Source organism: Monodelphis domestica, chromosome 7 (genome assembly GCF_027887165.1).
Source record: "Monodelphis domestica isolate mMonDom1 chromosome 7, mMonDom1.pri, whole genome shotgun sequence".
NCBI lineage: Eukaryota > Metazoa > Chordata > Mammalia > Didelphimorphia > Didelphidae > Monodelphis > Monodelphis domestica.
The window spans coordinates 218,507,676-218,530,215 of NC_077233.1; the positions used below are offsets into that span (position 1 = coordinate 218,507,676).

General features: G+C 38.0%; 1 protein-coding gene across 8 annotated transcripts in view; it reads left to right on the plus strand.

The window, feature by feature from the left end:
- Window positions 1-1,171: 1,171 nt before the first annotated feature.
- MAD1L1 (mitotic arrest deficient 1 like 1) overlaps window positions 1,172-22,540 on the plus strand; it is a 999,035-nt gene continuing 977,666 nt past the window's right edge. For all 8 annotated transcript variants that reach the window (XM_056804306.1, XM_056804308.1, XM_056804307.1 and 5 more), the window contains exons 1-2: window positions 1,172-1,531; window positions 15,646-15,782. In XM_056804306.1, the coding sequence (XP_056660284.1) occupies window positions 15,660-15,782 (123 nt within the window). In that variant the 5' untranslated portion in view covers window positions 1,172-1,531; window positions 15,646-15,659. The remainder of the gene's footprint in view (window positions 1,532-15,645; window positions 15,783-22,540) is intronic.

The following is a 22,540-nucleotide window of genomic DNA, read 5'->3' on the forward strand; positions in this document are numbered from 1 at the left end:
TGAGATTTGGAAAACACTGCAAGACCATCTTGTATGATGTGTTTGCATAAAAGAAGGCACTACATTCTAAGTAAAGTAGAATTTCAGTAGCTCAAAACAAATATGAGATGTACATATTTAGTGACATCTCTCCCAAATGTGGGATATTTGTGCCTGATCTACGGTAGAGCCATCCAAACTAGTTTTGATCTGATCAGCCACATAGGACACATTATATGTTGACCTTGCCAAAATGATGTTATTTTGGTACATTGGTAGGACAATAACCAACCTAAATAGCCTGGTACTTATACAAGTAAGCACTTAATAAATGCTTGCTCATTTGACTTCATTCCCCTCCATATTCTATTTTTCTGTCTGTCTTTGCTCTTCTTCTTTGCTCTTCTTCCATTCCTAGAATGTTCTCCCTGTCTAGCTTCTGACAGACTCTCAGAATCTTAGACTTCCTTCACGACTCACTTTAAATGCCACTTTCTGTGGAAGTCTTTTTCTGATCTTACCAACTCTCACACCCCTTTTCCCTCTAAGGTTACCTTGCATCTACACGATATATATTTGGTATCTGCATATTTATTATGTACATATCTTCCACATTCGAATGTTAGCTCTTGAATATCAAGAACTGTTTTTACCTTTCTTTGTCTTTTAGTTTTCACAACAGTGTTTAGAAAGTAGTTTGTGATTAAAAAGTGCTTTTTGAGTATGAGTCCCTCTTTGTATTAGTATTATTATTTTGTTATGTGCAATAAACTTGTTCTGGATTCCAAGTCTTTGAAGTCAATAAATCACATGCTTCTTAAGCTCCTACTCTGTGTGTCAGGCCCTAGGTAAGAGAGACAAAGGCAAAAAAAAAATCTTCAAAACAGCCTTATGCAAAACTGTGTCAGCTTTAGAAGCAATTGAAATGTAAAATTCAGGTATTTCTAGGAATGATGGGGGCAAAACGAAACAAAAAGTTCCAGTTAAGTAATATTTTTTTCAGTGTTGTGCTGGGCCCTGCATCAGACAGAGTCAGAAAAGTGACCAAATTAAATTCTTTGGTACTTTCGGGGAAGATTTAGGGATTTTCGTCTTAAGCCCAAATTAGTTTTTCAAATTCACCGCCAGATGAGGAGTTTCTAGGATCTGGTGAATTACACACCCCTTCGGAGAGAAGTTTGGCCCTTGGAAGACGCCGTATCGAGGTGTAGCTTCAGGTATCTAAAGGGAAAAGGGCAGTAACAGGCAACCTCATACTACGTTTAAAACCCTAGTTTTATCTTCGCCGCTCGGATCTGGGTCCTGGCTTCGTATCGGAAAGAGCCGAGAAAGACGATCCGAATCCTGCCAGCGGGTAAAATGAATGTGTAAAAAAACCTGGTTTTACAATTTTCTCGGCGGCCCTGGCTGGGATCTCGCGAGAGCACCGCGGCACCTCTCGCGATAGGTGGACTCGGGAGGAGAAGAGGGAGATCTGAGCGGCACGGCGGCGGTGGCGGCGGCGAACAGCGGACAGCGGACAGCGGACAGCGGTAGACTCCTAGACAGTGGGGTGAGCGACTTGAGCATACCCACGCAGGCGGGTTGGCGGACGGTTGTGGGAGATGCTCCACAATGGATTTGGGCCAGGGAGCTGGGGTTAGTCGAGGAGACAAGGTAGATCCAGAGGAAACCACTTCCCTTTTCCGCCCTCTTGGCTGTGTGGGAATCCTCGCTTCCCCGAGTCTGGGTAGGGGCTCTGCCCTCCTGATACCATGCGGTTCCCAGGGGTCTCTGCACTTATACACCTGGGGAGGTGATTGGTCTTCCTGGCACTATGGACCCTCCGCGGGCCCTCGCACTCCCAAACCTGGGCAAGGGCTCTGTCTTCTCGTCACCGAGGATCCCCCCGAGGTTCTTACACTCCCATACCTGGGTAAAGGTTCGGTCCTTTCGGCATCGAGGGATCCCGGTATCCCCAAGTCTGTCAGAAGCTTGGTCTTCCAGGCACTGATGGGTTCACCAGTGGCTTCGCACCCACAGTCCTGGAAAGGGGCTCCATTGATGCCGAACCGTGGACTCGGAGGGTCAGAATTTCTGGCGCTTGAACCCCTCCAACCTTAGCTCTGAGTCAGGATACTGCTCTCAAGAACAGTGTCAATCTATCTCATCTCACTTTGCTGGGTCCGGTTAAGGATTCACCCCTATCTCCTCCACTCAGAACTTAACCCCAGGTAGTCAGCACTGTGATTTCTTCCTGACTCCCTCTATTCTGAGCCAGAGCCCATCCATTTTTTTCTGTCTCCTGCCATACTTGACCAGCATCTCTACAGTCTTTTCCATTTGAGCACCATGGTTTAAGTGATTAGAGTTGCCTACCTTGATCCAAGAAGACCAAGATTTGAATTTTGACCCAGACCCACAGGAGTAGTTTGAAACCAAGAAACTCATTACCCCTGTAAAATCTCTAAAATGGGGTCAATCGTAACACCTACCTCACAGAACTGTATTATGAAAAGAGTAACTCTAGGTGATGCTTAGTACATAGTACATGTTTTTACATGCTTGTTGAGTCACTAAATTGTAAAAATCTTGGAGATATTTAAAAATTTGAACTCTTATCAAATAAATTTTTCCAGGATCCCCAAATCTTTTGCCTTTTCTCAAGCTCTTGCTTGAATAAAGAAAGTAGCAGTTGACGTCTCTCTTGCTTTCATTTCAGTAGGTCATTGAACAGAACCTCAGGGCGCTTTAATTGTCACTATCTGAATCTTGGACTGAAGGTTTCCAAGTCTCTTCTTGCCATTTAATATAATGGTTCTTAACCTTTATCTATGTAAGGCACCCCTTACATAGGGGTCTGGTTATGTTGATATAGGATCCTGAAAATATTTTTTAAAATCCTAGCTCAAGGGCCCCATTTTTAGAACCCCATGTCTAATTGCCATCTGGGTCACCAGCTTCCCTACTACTCCTTCATTTTTGGTCAGTTTCACAGGTTTCCTTTGAATCCTTTGAATGGTGTAATTGATCAAAAGGGAACTGCTGAAGCTGCCACTCCTTTTGGTTGGTTAGTATTACTGATACTAAGTTATTAATGACTCATGTTTATCTGGTGTCCTAAGGTTTATTTTTAAATTTTTTTGATAGTGAATGAATTCATTTTTCTATGCAGAAAGAAATGGGAAAGGTAGTAATAATGATAATAACTAGCAGTTATATAATAACACTTTGTTTTGAAAAATGCTATATATATATATATTTTTCTCATTAGAAGTTATATTAGATAGCTGATCTATACCAAGTCCTGCTCAAAGGGAAATTCCTGGAAATCTCTAATTGGGTAAACTGGAAATAGAGACATGCTTGTTTCTTGGGCTTCTCTATATTGTTTTTTCCCTCCAGAATCATCTTCTCTTCTGAAAATAACCTAGATCTTATTGTGTGCACACTCTCAAAGCTACAAGTCAGAAGACCACCACTCATTTCCAAGGCTCTGGCCAATTTCACCTTCATAATAATAAAGAGCAAGGAGTAAGCATTATTTCTCAAATAATGAAAGTCTGATGTAAATGCCTAAGCTTGAGTTCTAATTACATTTTGATACTCTTTCAAATTCCCTAATTTCCTAGTTGCTCAATTCTTATAACCTGTCTCTTTACTCTTCCTTAGCTAAGCAGATATGGTCATGTCCTAAGGTTTATGAAGCAATTTGCTGACAAAAATCTTGAGAAATGTCTAATTTTAAGTATTATTAGCAATGTATTACAGATCACATTAAAGAAGGGACAGACCTTTTGAGGTCATTTGATTCATTTAGTCCTTATAAAGGATTGACTCTTTCTTGTAAAATACTTACTCATCTTACTTACTTCTAAAGGGATAGATGAGATAGCCCATTCCACTTCTGGGTACTTCTAACTATAAGGAAGTTTTCCCTTACAACTTAACTTCTTTCATTTCTGCAATTAATAACAATTGTGATTTTATTTCTGTCCTCTAGGGCCAAGCAGTAGCTTTTCCACATGACAATCCTTTAGATATTTGAAGCCTGCTATGCTATTTTTAAGTTCTCTTCTGCACCATCCTGCTTATTTTCTTCCAAATGCATTCCACTTTATCTAGGACCTTCCTAAAAATTGGCACCCAGAACTGAAAATAGGGGCATGGTGCATCAGGGCTTGTCCATCTGCTACCTAGCTCTTCCTGTGACTCCAAGAAGCTGTAGCATGCCCAGTGGCCACACTAGAACTAAACCAGGTTAACAGTAATTGACAGATCTAAGGTCTGTGGGTGAACTAGGAGAGCATCTTCTTGGAGCCACAAGTAAGAGCTGGGTCAAGGGTAGACAGCAAAGGAGGAAAGTAGCTATGTCTAGGAATATTATACCCTCTCCCTCCTCTGTAGCTTGATCTGTCCATCAAACATTCCTGACATAGCATAGTTGCGCCAGGTTTGTCAAGTTTTTTGTTTTTTTTTTGTCATTATTTGTCAATAAAAGTCAAGGTTTTGGGCTTCTTGGGGAGAGAATTGAGAAGAGAAGGAAGAAGTTGGGAACAGAGCAGGCAGGTGAAGGGAGGGAGGAAGAGACTGGCAGGCTAGGGACCATGCAGTCAGGTTACTTATAGGAATGATTGTCTACCCTTCCTAATAAACTTTATAAAATATATATTTGGGTAGAAATATTATTCCAATTCTTACATACCCCTGGGCTCAACAACCTCTGACATTAGAGGCATTATTTTTCCCTAAAATGCCCCATATCCCTCAGAGAGTTCAATGAATGCTTATTGAATGAATGCCATAGTTGGTTATTTCTATCTTTTCTATAATTTTTGAGGAAACAAACTTTCTATGTATCAGTTGTTTTTGTTCAATCATTTCAGTTCTGTCTGATGCTTCATAATTTCATTTGAGGTTTTCTTGGCTGCCATTTCCTTCTCCAGCTCATTTTACAGAGGAGGAAATAGGCCAACAGAGTTAAGAGACTTACTTGGAGTTATACAACTAGTAAGTATCTGAGACTATATTTGAACTCAGGAAGATGAGTCGTCTTACCTCTAAGCTCTACACTCTATATGTACACATGTGTGTGCATACATATATAAATGTATATGTAAATTATGTGTATAGTTGCTATACATATATACATACACACATATATGTACACACACATAGCACCTTCTTTCAGCTTGGGTTTACATTGAAGAAGCCAAAGTCATCCACATAATGGGTGACTGCATTCTAAGCCATCATGGGTGGTTTTGACTTCTGTTTTGCCACTAGACTTGGATAATTAGAAGAGATCGTGAGGCTGATGTCTTTGTGCTACTTTACTTCACTTAAATTCAAGGACAACAATCAACCAACCAACAGTGGAATGTTTCCCTGTCTTATTCTTAATGTAGCCTAGAATGACATATCATACAGTTGATTCTGTGAGTTTATAATCTGCCAAAATCCACAGATCCTTTTCTTTTTTTTAATTTAAAATTTTATTTTTATTGTTATGTAAAATACACCACCATATTGGTCATTTTTCCCTTTTATTTTATTTTTAATTTTAATTTTATTTTGTCGATTTAGAACATTATTCCTTGGTTATAAGAATCATTTTCCATTCCTCCCTCTCCTTCACCCATCCTTCCTGTAGCCGATGCGCAATTCCACTGGGACATGTGTCCTTGATCAGAACCTATTTCCGTGTTGTTGATGTTTTCACTAGGATGATCATTTAGAGTCTACATTCCCAACCTTATCCCCTCGACTCATGTAGTCAAGCAGTTGTTTTTCTTTGGTGTTTCCTACTCCCATAGTTCTTCCTCTGGATGCAGATAGTGTTCTTTCTTGTAGATCCCTCCAAGTTGTTCAGGATCATTGCATTGCCACTAATGGAGAAGTCCATTACATTCAATTGTACCACAGTGTATCAGTCTTTGTGTATAATGTTTTTCTGGTTCTGCTCCTCTCACTCTCCATCAATTCCTGGAGGTCGTTCCAGTTCACATGGAATTATTCCAGTTTATTCCTTTGAGCACAATAGTATTCCATCATATATTGGTTATTTTTATAAGAGGACCCTCATACATAACCAAAACCCCCAAATAAACCTATAAATACACTGATGGGAAAGATGACTCCAACAGTTCTTTACCTGAGGTAGATAGTGTTCCCCATTATAAGTTATAGATCCATTTCATGGTAATATTTGTTCAATTACATTTGTCTTATGCTTTTGAAATTGATTTTTTAAAAATCCTAATGTTATATTTTACATTTATTCTTGTTAAACTAAATTTTGTTCTAAACCCATTTTTTGGATCTTGATTCTTTCATACAATTTATTAACCCTCTCTCACAACTTCATAGCATCCATAAATTTGACTGTTCTGCTTGAAGTACCGTGGAAAGAATGCTGGAACTTTTACTTCAATATAATGGCAGCATCTCCCAACTTTACTCATTAGTAGCTCTATGATCCTGGGCAAGTCACTTAGGGGAGTGGGGTGAGGAGAGGAATCTCTGGACCATTAAAGTCTGTCTTCAACTTGATACAAAGCTGTTAATGATTATTATTTTTTTAGTTCTGATTATTCAAGCAATTCTGAATTTGCCTTAATTGTACTATCTTCTAGCACACATCTCCATTTTGTCCATGTAGCATGAAAGAAGCCTGTTAAATACTTTGACCGAAATCTAAAAATACTTTATAGCATTCCCCTGATCAATAAGTCTGTTACTCCTGTTGAAAAAGAAATGGAATTAAGTCTCATAAATTTTATTAAACATTTAAGTGGTGACTGTGTGTCAGGTACTGTGCTAAGCATTGAACAAAAAAATGCAAGTGTCCTCAATGTTCTTACGTTTTAAAAGGAAGACAACAAGTACATATATGGGTATTTATAATATATATAAAAATGTTAGTTTTGGGATGGTGTGTACTATTTTTTTTATCTAATCTGAGTCTAGATAAAGAAGGAAACAGGCTCAGAGGGATAACCTTGAATTACTTTAGACTGTGTCTCATAATATATCCTTACACTTTTTATTCTGTCTCACTTCTGTATCTTTTTTTTTGTTTCCACCACAGTCAATGCTTATTTTTTCCCTTTAGTGTAGGTGACCAAGTTTAACTACACATCATTCTGTACTCTTAAATTATTTGTCCTTTTTCCTTTTATGTTCTTGACTTGCCAAACCCCAACCCTGGCACACTCCCACTGCTCATGGAGGAAGTCACTCAATACTGTTAACTATTACAAATTTATGTTCTCTAATCTCAACTGGTTCTTGCTAAGATGTCCTGCTGTGGTGCTTTATCTGGCATGGAGGTGACCCTGGATTCTTGAAGACTATACATGTTCATATTAGAAGTATGAAAAGACTAATTTTCAGTAGGCTGGCAACTTGTTGATCAAGTTTTTAGTATGGCAACCAATAAAACAAAAAAATATAAAACTTTCTGGAGAAATACAAAATTTAATTGTGTCAGAGTACTGAGAAAGAGATTAGAGAATGTGAAGAATCACTGCTTCGGGGTAGTTTAGAATACTTTAATTTAGGTATTGGCATTCTAAATGTGAGGTTCTTTTTCAGGACCTGTGCATAGATTTACAGACTGGGATTTACATTTAGGATTGGAAGAGGAAACTTCAAGGTCATCTTGTTCAGCCTCCTTTTATAGATAAGGAAACAAACCCAGAGAAGCAAAGTAATTTTGCTGCTGTCACAGACCATCCAAGTTTGAATTTGAACCCAAATTCCTTAACCAAAAATGGAGTGCTGTTTTCCTTTACTTGTGCATCATATTACTTGCCATACTTTGTCTGGAAGACAAATAGAGAGATAGCTCATGGTCTCTTTTTGGAGTGGCAGCAGAAGGAGTTGGAAAAATTAGTTTTAACCTGTGGCCAGTGGGAACTAGAAACTTAATTTTATGGCATGTTTGGTTATTTTGAATTACAGTGCTTGTGGCAAATATCTGAAAAAATGCCATCAACCTGTCAAGAACTATTTAATAGTCCATGTGCCAAGCAATGTGTCAGGCATTGAGGATATGAAGACAATTCTAAAAATAGTTCTTACCCTCATGGCTTATTTCCCCTATTTCACACTGATTCTGTCAAATTTATATCTCTGATTGTACACATGGCCTCAATCTTATGTCTGCCCTCATATTACCTCTTTCTCTTGTCTAGAATGTAATAAGTACTTTTTACTTATACCTCCATAAACAGCCTGTTTTCCTTCAAAATGCAGCATAAATATCCCCTTCTGTTTGAAGCTTTTCCTGATCCTCACAATTTCATGTGCCCTCCCTGTCTAATTGCGTGGTTTTTAACTACTTTGTAATTATTTGTAATTTTATTTATTCTCTATGGAGCTCACATATCAACTTCTATATGAAGCCTTTCTTGTTCACAATAATTTGTGCCCTCCCTCCCTAATTACTGTGTATTTTAATTATTTATATTTATTCTTTTTATTTATTTATCTGGCTCAGTGAGACAAAATGTACTTATATAGCTATTTACAAAATAGATATGAGGTGATTTTTGAAGGAAGTCACTAGTAGCTATGGAGTATCAGGAAAGCCTAAAGTTGAATGAATATGGCCATTATGCTAAAATTCGACTAGGGATTCTGAGAAATGGAGGTGAGGAAGGAGTACTTTGCTGGCCTAGGGGATGAAAGCAGGAATGCTATATACACATACATACATACATATAGACACATATAGACACACACATACATCTATAGCGATATCTATATTTTTCTCCTAAGCCCTTACTGTTTGTTTTATAATCAATACTGTGTATTGGTTCAAAGGCAGAAGAGTGGTAAGGGCAAAGGGGGTGAAGTGATTTGCCTAGGGCCACAAAGCTTGGAAGTGTCTGAGGCTGGATTTGAACCGAGGACCTCCTGTCTTTAAGCCTGGCTTTCGATCCATCGAACCAGCCACCTAGCTTCTCCTGAGGAATGCCATATGTTGAGGAACAAGCAAGAAGGCTAGTTTCTTTGGAATACAGTATGTGTTCTTGTTCAGTCATTTTTTCTAGTTTTGTCCCATTCTTTGTGATCCCATTTGGGGTTTTCCTGGCAAAGATAACCAGAATAGTTGCTATTTCCTTGTTCAGCTCATTTTACAGATGAGAAAACTGAGGTAAATAGGGTGAAGTGATTTGCCATGCAGCTACTAAGTATATGAGACCAGATTTGAACTGAAGAAGAGTTGTCTTCCTGACTTCAGGCCTCGTGCTTTTATCCACTACACCACCCAGCTGCCCAGTATATGTAGGGGCAGGGTAATGTCCAGTAAAAGCCAGTAGGGACCAGGCTGTGAAGAGCTTTAAAAGCCAAGCAGAAGAGCTTATATTTATTCCTGTAGGAGCCACTGAATTTTATTATGTAAGGGAGTGACCTGGTTAAATTTTCACTTTAGGAAAATCACTTTGACAGCTGGAATAGAGGATAGATTGAAAAAGGGAGAGGCACAATGAAAATAATTGCAGCTTATGTATCACCATCTATTTTATAGGAATAAGAGGTAGAGAAATTCAATGAAGATTCCAAATTAAATCAACATTTTAATATCAGGTGACTTTAATACAAAGGTGAGCATCAAGAACACAGTGAAAAACATGGTTAAAAAATTAAAAAGTCAAAAAGACTTACAGATTATACCTAGGCCTTATGACTATAATTATCTTAACTACTTATTGGGTATTTAAAACCAGATATCCCAGAACCATCATGATACATTAGACATGCCTAAAATAGAACTTAACCTCTTTCCCTCTCTTCCTCTCCACAACTTCCTCCCATTTATCTAAGGCATCACTATTCTCTCAGGTTTGGGACCTCACAGTCATCCTTGATTCTCTAGCTCATGTATCTGCTTGTTTGCAAAATTTTGCTGTTTCCACCTTTATAATATTTCATGCTTCTAAATCTTTCTATTCACAGAGCTAACAAATTAGGTCAGGGCCTCATCTATTCTCCCCTAAAAGATTGCATCAGCCTCCTAAGTGATCTGTGTTTTAAGTCTTTCCCCACTTTAGTCAGTGTTCTTTGGCACAAATTTCACTGTCACTCTCCTCTGCTGAATAAACTCCCTAGGGAGCCTTTTAAGAATTCCTCTGTTTAGCTTTTAAAGCTTTTCACAACTTGGCCCCCACCTATTTTTCCTGCATCATTATATATTACTTTCTCTCTGTTCCTCTGATCCTGCCAAATCGATGACTCTTCTTATACATGGTGCTGAATTTATATTACCTTTATTATATTTATATTTATATATCTTTATATTACCTCTTCCCCATCCCTAGTATGTTCTTTCTGTTCACTTACATCTCATTGGCAACTTCTTTTCCTTCAAGATGCAGCTCAAGCAGTCCCTTCTGTGTGAAGCTTTTCCTGATACTCACAATTGCTTGTACCCTCCTCCTTAACTAACTTGTACTGAATTACTTTGTAATTATTTTTCTTATTTTTTTTATTTATTCTGTATTGATGTAGCTCAAGTACCACTTCATACACAAAGCCTTTCCTTATTTCCCAATCACTTGTGTTCTCCTTCCCAAACTACCTTGTAGTTATGTTGTATGTCTTCCCCTTATATTTATTCTGCATGTAATTATATATGTGTACATATATGTGTATATATATGTATATATATATATTTATCATCCTTTGCAGTGGAATGTAAACTTGAAAGTATGGATTATTTAATTTTTTGTATTTATAGTAGGCACTTAATAAATAGTAGTTGATTGATTAAGGAAAAAATTTGGAGGCATTGGGCATGAGCACCAACTTACAGAATTTGCTATATTTTAATAGACAAGTGACTATTATTGTTGAAGTCCATTAAGAATTTTTTTTAAATTAATTTATTTTTTAAAATTTTATTTAGTCAATTTAGAACATTATTCCTTGGTTACAAGAATCATATTCTATCCCTCCCTCCCCTTCACCCACCCTTCCCATAGCCGACACGCAATTACACTAAGTATTACATGTGTCCTTGATCAGAACCTATTTCCATGTTGTTTGCACTAGGATGATCATTTAGAATCTACATCTCCAGCCATATCCCCTTGACCCATGTAATCAAGCAGTTGTTTTCTACTCCCACAGTTTTTCCTCTGGATGTGGATAGTGGTTTTTCTTGTAGATCCCTCCGGGTTGTTCAGGGTCACTGCATTACCAATAATGGAGAAGTCCATTACATTCGATTGTACCACAGTGTATCAGTCTCTGTGTATAATGTTCTCCTGGTTCTGCTCCTTTCACTTTGTATCAATTCCTGCACATCCCAGTTCCCATGGAATTCCTCCACTTTATTATTCCTTTGAGCACAATAGTATTCCATCACCAAAATATACCACAATTTGTTCAGCCATTCCCCAATTGAAGGGCATCCCCTCATTTTCCAAATTTTGGCCACCACAAAGAGCGCAGCTATGAATATTCTTGTACAAGTCTTTTTCCTTATTATCTCTTTGGGGTACAAATCCAGCAGTGCCATGGCTGGATCAAAGGGCAGATAGTCTTTTATCGCCCTTTGGGCTTAGTTTCAAATTGCCCTCCAGAATGGCTGGATCAATTCACAGCTCCACCAGCAATGAATTAATGTCCCGACTTTGCCACATCTCCTCCAACATTCATTACTTTCCACTGCTGTCATGTTAGCCAATCTGCTAGGTGTGAGGTGATACCTCAGAGTTGTTTTGATTTGCATCTCCCTGATTATAATTTAGAACACTTTTTCATGTGCTTATTAATAGTTTTGATTTCTTTAACTGAAAATTGTCTAGTCATGTCCCTTGCCCATTTATCAATTGGAGAATTGGTTGATTTTTTGTATAATTTGTAATATTTATAGGGAAAGATGGGTGGATATGAAGAGCAGGGGATACGGAAGGTTTGTAAAAGGGAATGGAGGGAGTTGAAGGGAGAGAGGGAATATGGCTGCCGGTGAGGCAAAGTAGAGAGATGCCCCCTGCTGAGAGGCTATTTTTGAACAAAATGGGGTGTCTGAGAAATGGGCCACTTATGATAGCCAGTGGGGATGTCTTCTATTGATTGATGTTGAAGATGCCCCAGAGCAGGTAAACACGGACCCTCCTGAGGGACAAGCCTTTCCTCAGACTTTGGTCGCCCAGCAAGGGTCCGATAAGGACCGTTTGTAGTTGAATGACTGTCCTGAGGTTCAGCTCCCTCTATGCCCCCTGAAAAGATAATCCTCTTATCTGCCTGCGATATTCAAATAAGATAAATTTTAATAACCAGTTCAGATTGGAGAGGTATCAGGAAAGAGGAATTTCTTTAGATAAGGTTTGAGTCTCTCAGTATTGGAGCCGAGTCCAGGCCTCACAGGCTGGTTATTCCTGTCTACGCTATATCTGTGCTAGTTTTTGTAATTTCATAATCTTAGCAGTAGATAGCAAGCAACAAGAAAAGTTCTGACTTTCAGAGCTGGTTGGGCCTGTCTCTTCGGGCTGAAGAAAATAGAGGCACTTTCATCCAGAGACTGGGAAGAAAAAATTCCACACACTTCCCATGCCAGGAAGGAAATGCTAGTCACAAGACCAACTGCCACTCCCAGTTGTCCCTTCCCCCACCAACTGTCAGTATTGTCAATTTCTTCTCTCTCTAATATTCCTACTGTTGCTTGTTCTAACACAGTTGCAGAAAGTCCAGAACTTGTTTTTGTTTCCTTTCCACAAATTGATTTAGCTCTTTATAAATTTGAGTAATTAGACCTCTGTCAGAGGTTATTGTAATGAAGATTTTTTTCCCCATTGTGTTGCTTCCCTTCTAATTTTGGTTGTGTTGGTTTTGTTTGTACAAAAATTTTTAATTTGATGTAATTAAAATTATTTATTTTACATTTTGTGATCTTTTTCTAACTCTTGCTTGGTTTTAAAATCTTTCCTTTCCCAAAGATCTGACATGTATACTATTCTGTGTTCACCTAATTTACTTATAGCTTCCTTCTTTATGTTCAAGTTATTTGCCTATTCTGAGTTTATCTTGGTGTAGGATGTGAAATGTTGATCCAACACCAATCTCTCCCATACTGTCTTCCAATTTTCCCAGCAGTTTTTATCAAATAGTGGGTTTTGGTCCCAAAAGCTGGGATCTTTGGAATTATCATTGACTGTCTTGCTGAGGTCACTTAACCCAAGTCTATTCCACTGATCCTCCTTTCTGTCTCTTAGCCAGTACCATATTGTTTTGATGACCACTGCTTTATAGTATAGATTGAGATCTGGGTCTGCAAGGCCACTTTCCTTCGCATTTTTTTTTTCATGATTTCCCTGGATATCCTTGATCTTTGTTCTTCCAAATGAACTTTGTTACGATTTTTTTTTAATTCAGTAAAAATGTTTTTTTGGTAGTTCAATGGGTATGGCACTAAATAAGTAAATAAGTTTGGGTAGGGTGGTCATTTTTATTATGTTAGCCTGTCCTACCTATGAGCAATTAATGTTTTTCCAATTGTTTAGATCTAGTTTTAATTGTGTGGAAAGTGTTTTGTAGTTGTTTTCATATAGTTCCTGTATTTGTCTTGGCAGATAAATTCCTAAGTATTTTATCTGAAATCTGAGTGAGGAGGGCAGGTTCTCTGTGTATGGAGCTACAGAGCAAGGATTTTGCCTGAGGCCAGCTCTTGAATTTCTGCAGCTTTTACTGTTTGCTGCTCTTCTCTGTGCTATCTCCCCGCGAGTGCCCATGGTCTGTTCTCTTTAGCCTGCTGGGGTTTCAGGTCTAGCTGCTCTCAGGGGTAGGTCTTTGGTGGTCTTAGTCAGCTGCCAAGGAACTAGAGGTGCTCCTCACTCACTCTAGTGGTGCCCCTCACTCACTCACTGATTCTGTGTGTTGGTTCTGACTCTGGCTCCTTAGGTGGGGTGGGGGAGGGGTAGATCAGCTCTTGTTTTTGTGGGAGCTTTTTCATCTCCTTATAGTGTGGAAATGCCCCAATCCCACATACCTTCAATGCTGTGCCCTACTGTAGAGTTTCTTCATTCATATGAATTTGGTTTTTTTGGTCTTTTGAGGTAGTCTATATCGGTAGGTGCTGAGGAGAGGAAGAATCCTGCGTCTAGACTGAGGCCATGTTTACCTGGAAGTCCACTGGAGTCCATTTTTAAATCATTTGTTTCTGTGTACACTTGACCAACCAACTCATCAAATTAAAGATCAATATTGGAACCAAATCAGAAGAAAGATTATAAAAATAATAAGATGGGGCATGCAATTGTGCAGCTCCATCCCGAGTTACCTAAGCAAACTGTTGATGCCACAGGATGAGAAACAAATAGAAGAGACTTTGAGAGACCTTTCTATTTCAGGGAGTTTAAGAAATATAAATATAAATCAGTTAGCACAATGAAGAGTCTAAAGAACCCACCTCTGATAGCAAATATTTTAATCTCTTTATCAAGCTAAAACATAATAGCCAAGGGCAATACAATTTTAGAACATAAACTGAAAAAAAAATTTGTGCGGATTTAAAAAATTCCTGATTTTTCTTTTTATGTCAGATATAATTTTGAAGTCCTTTGTTACCTCCCTCACCCAGCAGTTCTCCCCTTATTACAAAAATTTTAAAAAGGAAAAAAAAATAACACCGAAATACTGATATGGCTCCCAGTGTGTGCTGTTTAAAAAAAAAAAACCAAAACAAACTTGCCTTCTATCTTAGACTTCATACTAAATATAGATTCTAAGGCAGATGAGTGGTAATAGTTAGGCAGTTGGCGTTAATTGACTTGCTCAGGGTCAAAGAGCCAGGGAATATTTAAGGCCAGATTTGCACACTGGTCTGAACCCCAGATCTGGTACTGTATACACTCTACTACCTAGCTTCCTTGACTGCCCTGTTTTACATACAGAGTCCCTCACATCTTCCAGGAAGGAATAGAGCTAACTACATTTCCTCAGATTTTCTTAGTCATTATTACATAGATTATAACCTTATTTGTCAAATCTTAGGTAACAAATCTGTGGTAGAGGAGAAAAGTATAATTCTCTTGTGGCAATCACTTGGTATAGCTTCTTAGAAAAGAGGCGTTGGAAAACGTTTGTAGTGTACTTATGAAGTTTGTGGATGTAACAGTACACATATCATTGAGAGTGAAGCTTAGAAATAGTAAGTATATTCAAACTCAGCCTGCAGTTTTTCCTAAAACAAAGCTGAGTAAAGGTGGTGAGATGGGAGATTTATTTCATTAATACTAATTAATTATCTTTATTATTTCTCATCTACTCCAGATTAGTCTTTTAATATCTGTTGAGAAACAGTAATCAAAAAAGGAGAGAATAAGGGACTTGTGTAAAGTGTCAGCCAGAAAGCATGAAATCATGTTAGGGTAATTTAATTGTGCTCTAAACTAAATCATTCTTTCTTGTGCTCTCAAGAGGTATGCATGCGACCATGACATGAATTCCATTCCTTTCTTTCATTGGGCTTATTTCTTTGATCAGTTTACTCCTCATTAAAATGCTTGGATCATAGGAATGTTGTGAAGAATGCTGGAGTAATTTGAGAAACACTGGAATACAGGAATATTTTGATGCAAGATGCAAAGGCAGTGAATTGCTTAGTCATTCCACTTGTATATAGATTTTGTGGTGTTTATAAAGGATGTCCTTTGCTTTTCCTTTATCTTTCTGTAGGAGGAAAGGTGATCATGGAAAATCTTGAGGAAAATACTGCTGTCCTTTCTAGCTTGAGGACTTTGGAAGACTTCATTTCAAAACCAGATGTGGAGGGTGGATCTAGCCTGAATGTGCAGTATCAGCAGAGCATGCAAGTAAGTATATGTGGGAATTTTGGGACCATGTAGTTGATGGATCCAACACTGCTCCAGGGTCAACCTTACTAAAGGTTAGTATGGGTAAAGGCCCTTGTGCCTTGGAGCCTCCTTGTTCAAGAGAGTGGTAGGAACCCCCCATTTTTTATGTTAATTTTCTTTTATTAAGAAAAATCTATTTTTTTCTCTTCCTTCCCTTTTACGTATTACAAAACCAAAAGACAACCAAAACTCCTTTTAATAGATAGGCATAGTCAAGCAAAAGACATTTCTGCATTGGCCTTTTCTAAAAAATGCCTTTAAAAATTTGTACTCTGGGTTTTATCACCCCTGTCAAGGGATGGGTAGCATGCTTCATCACTAATCCTTTGGAATCATAGCAGGTTATTGCATTGGTTAGAGTTCTTAAGATATTCAAAGTAGTTAGTCTTTATAGTGTTGTTCCTGTATGAATTGTTCTGATTCTGTTCATGTTACTTTGTATCAATACATTAAAATCTTCCTAGGTTTCTTTGAAAACCTCCCTTGCATTATTTCCCATAACACAGTAGTATTATATTCATATACTATAATTTTGTTCAGCCATTTCCTCATTTGATGGGAACTCCTTTAGTTTCCAGTTCTTTGCTTTGCTCTGAATATTTCTGTATATATAGGTATCTTTCCTCTTTCCTTTATCTCTTTGGGATATAGGCCTTGTAGTGGCATTATTAAGTCAAAAGTCAAGCATAGTTTAATAACTTTTGGACATAGTTCCAAAATTGCTTTCCAGAATGGCTGGATTGTTTCATAACTCCAACAACAGTTTATTAGTTGCATGTTTTCCTGAAGCCCCTCCAACATTTGTAATTTTCCTTTTTTGTCAACTTTGCCAATCTGATGAGCATGAAACAGAACATTTTTTTTTGCATTTCTCTTATTATTAGTGATTTGGATAATTGTAAGGCTCAGCTCCAGGGTTGGCCAGCCCTGTGTGACCTTATTTGGGGTAACGAAAATGAAGAGTAACGAATGGACGTTATATGAAATGCATAGCGACAAAGTTTATTGGATTCAGACAAAGCATATATAGGTTAAAACCACAGGAAGATATGACGTTACTGCCCAGCAACAGCAGGAACCAATAATTGGGCAACTTCATAGGAATTCATGACGTTACCTGCCAGGCACCAGGAGGAACCGAGAGGATTCCAAAAAAGGGCAGAAAAACAAGTTTCTCACAGTCGTTATCCAACCTCCCTCATGCTGACTATTCCAATCTTGAACACGCAGCTGGGCAGGTCGTACAGTTCAACCTATGACCTTGACTATGCAGCCCAAGCGGGGAGAAGAGGAGGTCTCCTGCCTTTACGGCAATGCCTCGACTACAGATAATTATTTCTATTTTTAGCTTGCATTTCTTCCTTTGAAAATTCCATATTCTTTGGACACTTATCATTTGGGGAATGGCTTTTATTCTTATAAATTTGAAATGGAGTCTCTATATTTTGGAAATAGGAACCTTATCAGAGAAATTTGCTGCAAAGATTTTTTTCCCCACTTAGCTTCTTCCTTTCTAATTTTAGTTGCCTTGGTTTTGTTATCGTGAAGCCTTTTTAATTTTAGGTAATCAGAATTGTCTATTTTATCCTATATGATCCTCCTTATTTTGTTTGGTCACAAACTATTTTCCTGTCCATAGATCTAAAATTGATAACAGTCTCCTATGTGCCAAGCACTGTTCTAAGTGCAGGAATATAAAGAAAGACAAAAGCCAGTTTCTACCCTCAAGGAGCTCACAGTCTAATGGAGAAGACATTGCAAATAACTATGTGCAAATATAGGGACAACTAAGAGAGCCACACCTTGAGTCAAGAGGACATGGATTTAAATCTGACCTTAGACACTTCATAGCTGTGTGACCATGGGCAAGTCACTTAGCCCTGTTTCCCTATTTTTTGCCCTTTTGTCTTAGTTATTACTAAGACAAAGTAAGGGTTTAAAAAGGAAATAAAAAACCCAAACTATAGGATAATTGGTAAATAATCGAATGAGGAAAGACACTAGAATTAAAGGATATTGGGAAAGGCTTTCTGTGGAAGCTGAGAGTTTATCTGGGACTTGAAGGAAGCCAGGAAATGGATATGAGAAAGGGGTGCATTCTAGGCACAAAGGCAGGGGATGAGACAGCCAGAGAAAATACTGGAGTTGAGAGGTGGAGTGTCTTATTTTTTTTTTTTTTGCATACAACCTCCAGATTGATTGAAAACATAGCAAAAAGAAACATCAACATTCTTTCATCTTGTCACAGAAAGATCTTTTCAGAAACTCCTATACATATACATATATAAAATAAGATCAAACTCCTCAACCTGTTATTCAGGACTTTCCATTGTCTGGTTTCTACCTTGCTTAGGCATTTATCAATTCCTAACATGGCCTTTTTCCTTTAGTCAAGATGGTGGATTCACAGCTTCTAGAATGTACCATGCATGGTGAGTTTTCTCATCTCTCTCATTCTTGACAAGCTGCTACTTGAGCATTGGCAAGGTCACTAACTTAAAAATATGCATGTTTCATTCTTCTGTAGCTCTAAATTATTAGAAATCTTTTTCTTATAAATATCCAAACTTTGCATCCCTGTATCCTTTATCCTTTGGTCCTAGTTTTGTCTTCAGAGCTACATAAAATAAATAATAAATCTCCTCTTCTTCCTGATGGCACTTGGAATATGGTAGCTATCATTTCTTATCTCCTTTTTTCTCTTGATCTTTACCTTTTCTCTAAGCTCAATATGTCTAGGCTCAATATCAATTGTTTCATCTCTCCCACCTTCTGACATGAAATGGTGTTGGGTTCACTTATCATTCTAGTTGTTTTTCTCTGACCAAATAGAACAGATTTAACACTTCTTTTACACAACCGTCCTTCAAATAGGTGAAAACGTTTATCACGTGCCCCCTAAATTTTCTTTTCTTCAGGTTAAACATGCCTGTTATTTGGTCTCTGTCTTCATCATTTTTTGTAGAATGTCTCTCTGCCATCCTTTGATAAATAACATGGGTTTATATCTTTAGAGCTGGGGGGTCTTGAAAGGTTATTTTATCCAACACTTTCTTTACAGGTAAGGAAATAAAGTCAGAGAGATGAAATGTCTTTCAGAGTCATTTAGGTAGTAATTGGCAGTTCCAGGATTTAGAACCAGGACCTTGGACACTAAGTATAGGTCCTTATTTACTATCCCATACTCCCTTTCTCAAAGTTTTTATTCCTCTCTCATGTCTAGAACAGAGTCCAGGTCATCTCAACTCTACTTCCTTATCTATTTAGATTTAACCCCAATAAATAGAGAGGGGATGGGAAAGGATGAAAATGGTATATTCAGGCAGACTTATCTACCTTCTCCCAACCCCACTGGCATTCCTTCTACCCTTAAAAGTCTTATTCATTGTAGCTGTTTTGCTTTTACTTACAGTAAGCACTGCTGGATTAAATGATGGGTCTGGTGAAATGTTTCTTCTCAGGAAGACTTGATTTAAAGTCCTGTCTGGTGTTAGGATTAAAATTCTCTGGAGATCATATTTTAATTTATAATTATTTATTTAAAAGTAAAAAGTAGGTCAGTGAAAGAAAATGCGTAAACTCTCCCCTTTGCATACCTTCTTTCCTAGCTGCTCTCCTTGTATATTCATTCATTGTCACTGCTTGCCCAGAAAAGACATGAGAACTTCCTTGAGTCATAACTCATACTCCTTACCCTACCCCTGCCCTTCCCCCTCAACATCACTTTTTCTGGATCTCCCTGAGTAGACAGATTTGACCTTGGTCTGGGTCATAGGCTGGTCTTCCAGATGCCAGGAGTCATGTGGGACAAGGGGCAAGTGTCTTCCAGATGCCAAGGAGCTACAAGCCTTCTGGAGTCCTCCCAGAGTATGCAGATAAGCCTCAGACTTTAGGGTGGTAACTGAACTGAAACCCAATTCACTAAAGAATGGGTTTTTTAATTCAATATGAAACTTTCTTTTTAATACTCTAAGACTATTCTTAGGGTGCCAAGAAAAAGGGATGCAAACTGGTGTTAAATTCTCACAAAGGGACACTGATTAGCTATGCAAATTTGGATGAGTCACTTTTATCCTCAGCTTGCTCATCTCTAAACTGGGGATAATAATAGTGGTCACCTCCCAGGGTCCTTGTTAAGATAAAAGGAAATATACATGTAAGACACTTTGCCTTCAACTTTAAAGAACTGTAATAAGGAAATTCCCTCTGACAGTACTTCTTTCTCCATAGAGAATCCTGAGAATTTTCCTTCCGTTTAGCTGCAACTTCTTTTCCTTCTGATTTCATTTAGAGTAAGGATATCAGTATCTGTGGTTTAGTTCCTCCAGTTGTATCATCAGGTTTTTGGTCATTGGGCAGAGAATGCATATTCAGAATACTGGTATTTCAGTTCATATTTATGATTCTTCTGGAAACTGATTCTTAGCACTCTCTGCCCTACAAACTTTTCCCTTTGTTTCATAGATTGCTGTGATGGGTCTCTTCATATTTAGGTAGGCTACTCCTCAGACAAAATGCAAAATATGTTGCTGAAACTGGACTCAAAGTCTTAATAGTCTTGGGAGAATCTCTTTAGAATGTGAAATTTGGGTATAATTATCAACATATACAGTCTAAGTTCTGGCTACAATCTTGCTTCTTTTTGTTTGATTGAAAATGCATTTCTTATGTGTCTATTATAGTCTTTAAAGCCCATGTCCAAAACATCTATTTTGTAGGAAATATTTCATAATAATCTCCCAGAATGGCTGGATCAATTCATAGCTTCACCAAAGTTCTAGCAATGGCCTGTTTTATTGCAGCTTTCTGTCATTTTCCATTTTGTTCAGTTTTGCCAATCTGATGGCTGTGAATTAGGACCTTAGATTTCTTACATTGTTCTGAGTTTTTATACTTTTCAGAGGTGTTTATTTTTATAGTGTTATTATTGTATAAATTGTTCTCCCTTTTTTGCTTATATCACTGCATTAATTCATATCAATCTTCCTAGTCTTCTTTGAAACTCTCCTTCATCATTTCTTAGAGCACTTATATTCCATTACATTCCTATACCATAATTTGTTCAGACATTTCCTACTTGATGAACAATCTGCCTTCTATCCTTTTAGTTTCTAGTTCTTTGCCGGTGCAAAAATAACTACTATAAATATTTATATCTATGTGGGTCCTTTTCTTCCTTTTTATTTTTTAATCTTTGGTTTATAGACCAACTGCTGGTATCATTTTTTTGGGCGTAATTACAAATTACTTACAGAACTGCTGGGGCAATTAATAGATTTACCAATAAAACTTCAACATGTGTTTTCTTGCAGCTCTTCATTATTTCTTGTTTTCCTTTTATATTTTTTGGTTTAACTTTGCCAATCTGATAGGTATGAGTTGGAAACTCAGGGGCGTTTTAATTTACATTTCCCTGTTAGTGATTTGAGGCATTTTTTTGTATGGCTATTTCTGATTGCTTGTATCTCTTCCTTTGAAAACTGCTTATTCCTGCTCTGACCATTTTATCAGTTGGGTGATGGATCTTATAAATTTGAATCAGTTCCTCAATCAGTGGATTGAGAGCCAGGCCTTGGGTTCAAATGTGGCCTCAGTCACTTCCTAGCTGTTATGGAAGAGAGAAATGCTAAAATGAATGCAATAACTGGATTTTTCAAGGTGATCTCATGAAGAGATGAGATGGAACCCTGACTGCCAATGGGGGATAGGAATGGAACATTTCAGCTAAGAAAAGAGTGGAACAGTTAGAGACTGCTGATCTTTTCTCTTTGACTTGAAGAGGGAAGGAGCAAAATCTTCATTGAGCTTACTTAGCTACCATATACAAATCCCTTGTTGAGCAGGAAGAGATCCAGACCATTAATCTGTGTTACAGTAGTGGAACAGAAACTTTTTCCCTTCAAGGAAAGAAATAGCCTATCTTTCAGAAGACACATTCAAACTATATCTCTGAGACAAGATACACCATCATCTTGAATCTACCAAGATGTTAAGATAGTCTGGGACTTAGTCCCCAGACTTATGCCTCAAACCCTTGAAGACATCTATAGGAGGGAGTTAGTTCAGGGATTTCCTGCTTCCTCTTTCCTAATTTATAACCTCACCCCTTATCCAATAAATATCTAATTTTACTTTACGGACTCAGACATCTTAAATGTACTAGAAGGGGGATTACAAATAACATCAACTAAAGAAGAAAGAGACTGAAAGGGATTTCTCTTACCCTTCAGCTCTAGTCAGATCTGACTCCAGTGTTCAAACAGCTCTGCCTGGGGGGAAGGAGAATTGGTGTTACTCTCTACCTGTTCCCTCACTCTCAGTATCTGTCAAAACTTTGGTTCCTTTTGATTCCCCACTAGTACACTGTGTGACCCTGGGCAAGGAAGGCACTTAAACCTCCATTGCCTAGGCCTTACCACTCTTCTGTCTTGGAACCAAAACACAGTATTGATTATAAGACAAAAGGTAAGGGTTTAAAAATAAAATGAAACTTCTGCCAGAGGGCAGAAACAGGGGTGATGGATAGAAGCTGCAAAATCTTTATGTCAGGAAAACCTCTCTAACAATCAGAGCTTTCCAAAAGAGGACTAAAAAGCCCAAGGGGGAAAGGGGAGGTAGAATCCTTTTCCTTTTAGGTCTTTCAAGAGAATAAGTTTACTATATATATTGTTTTCTATCATGTATGGGTTGGCCCAGAGGGCTTCTGAAGACCCTTC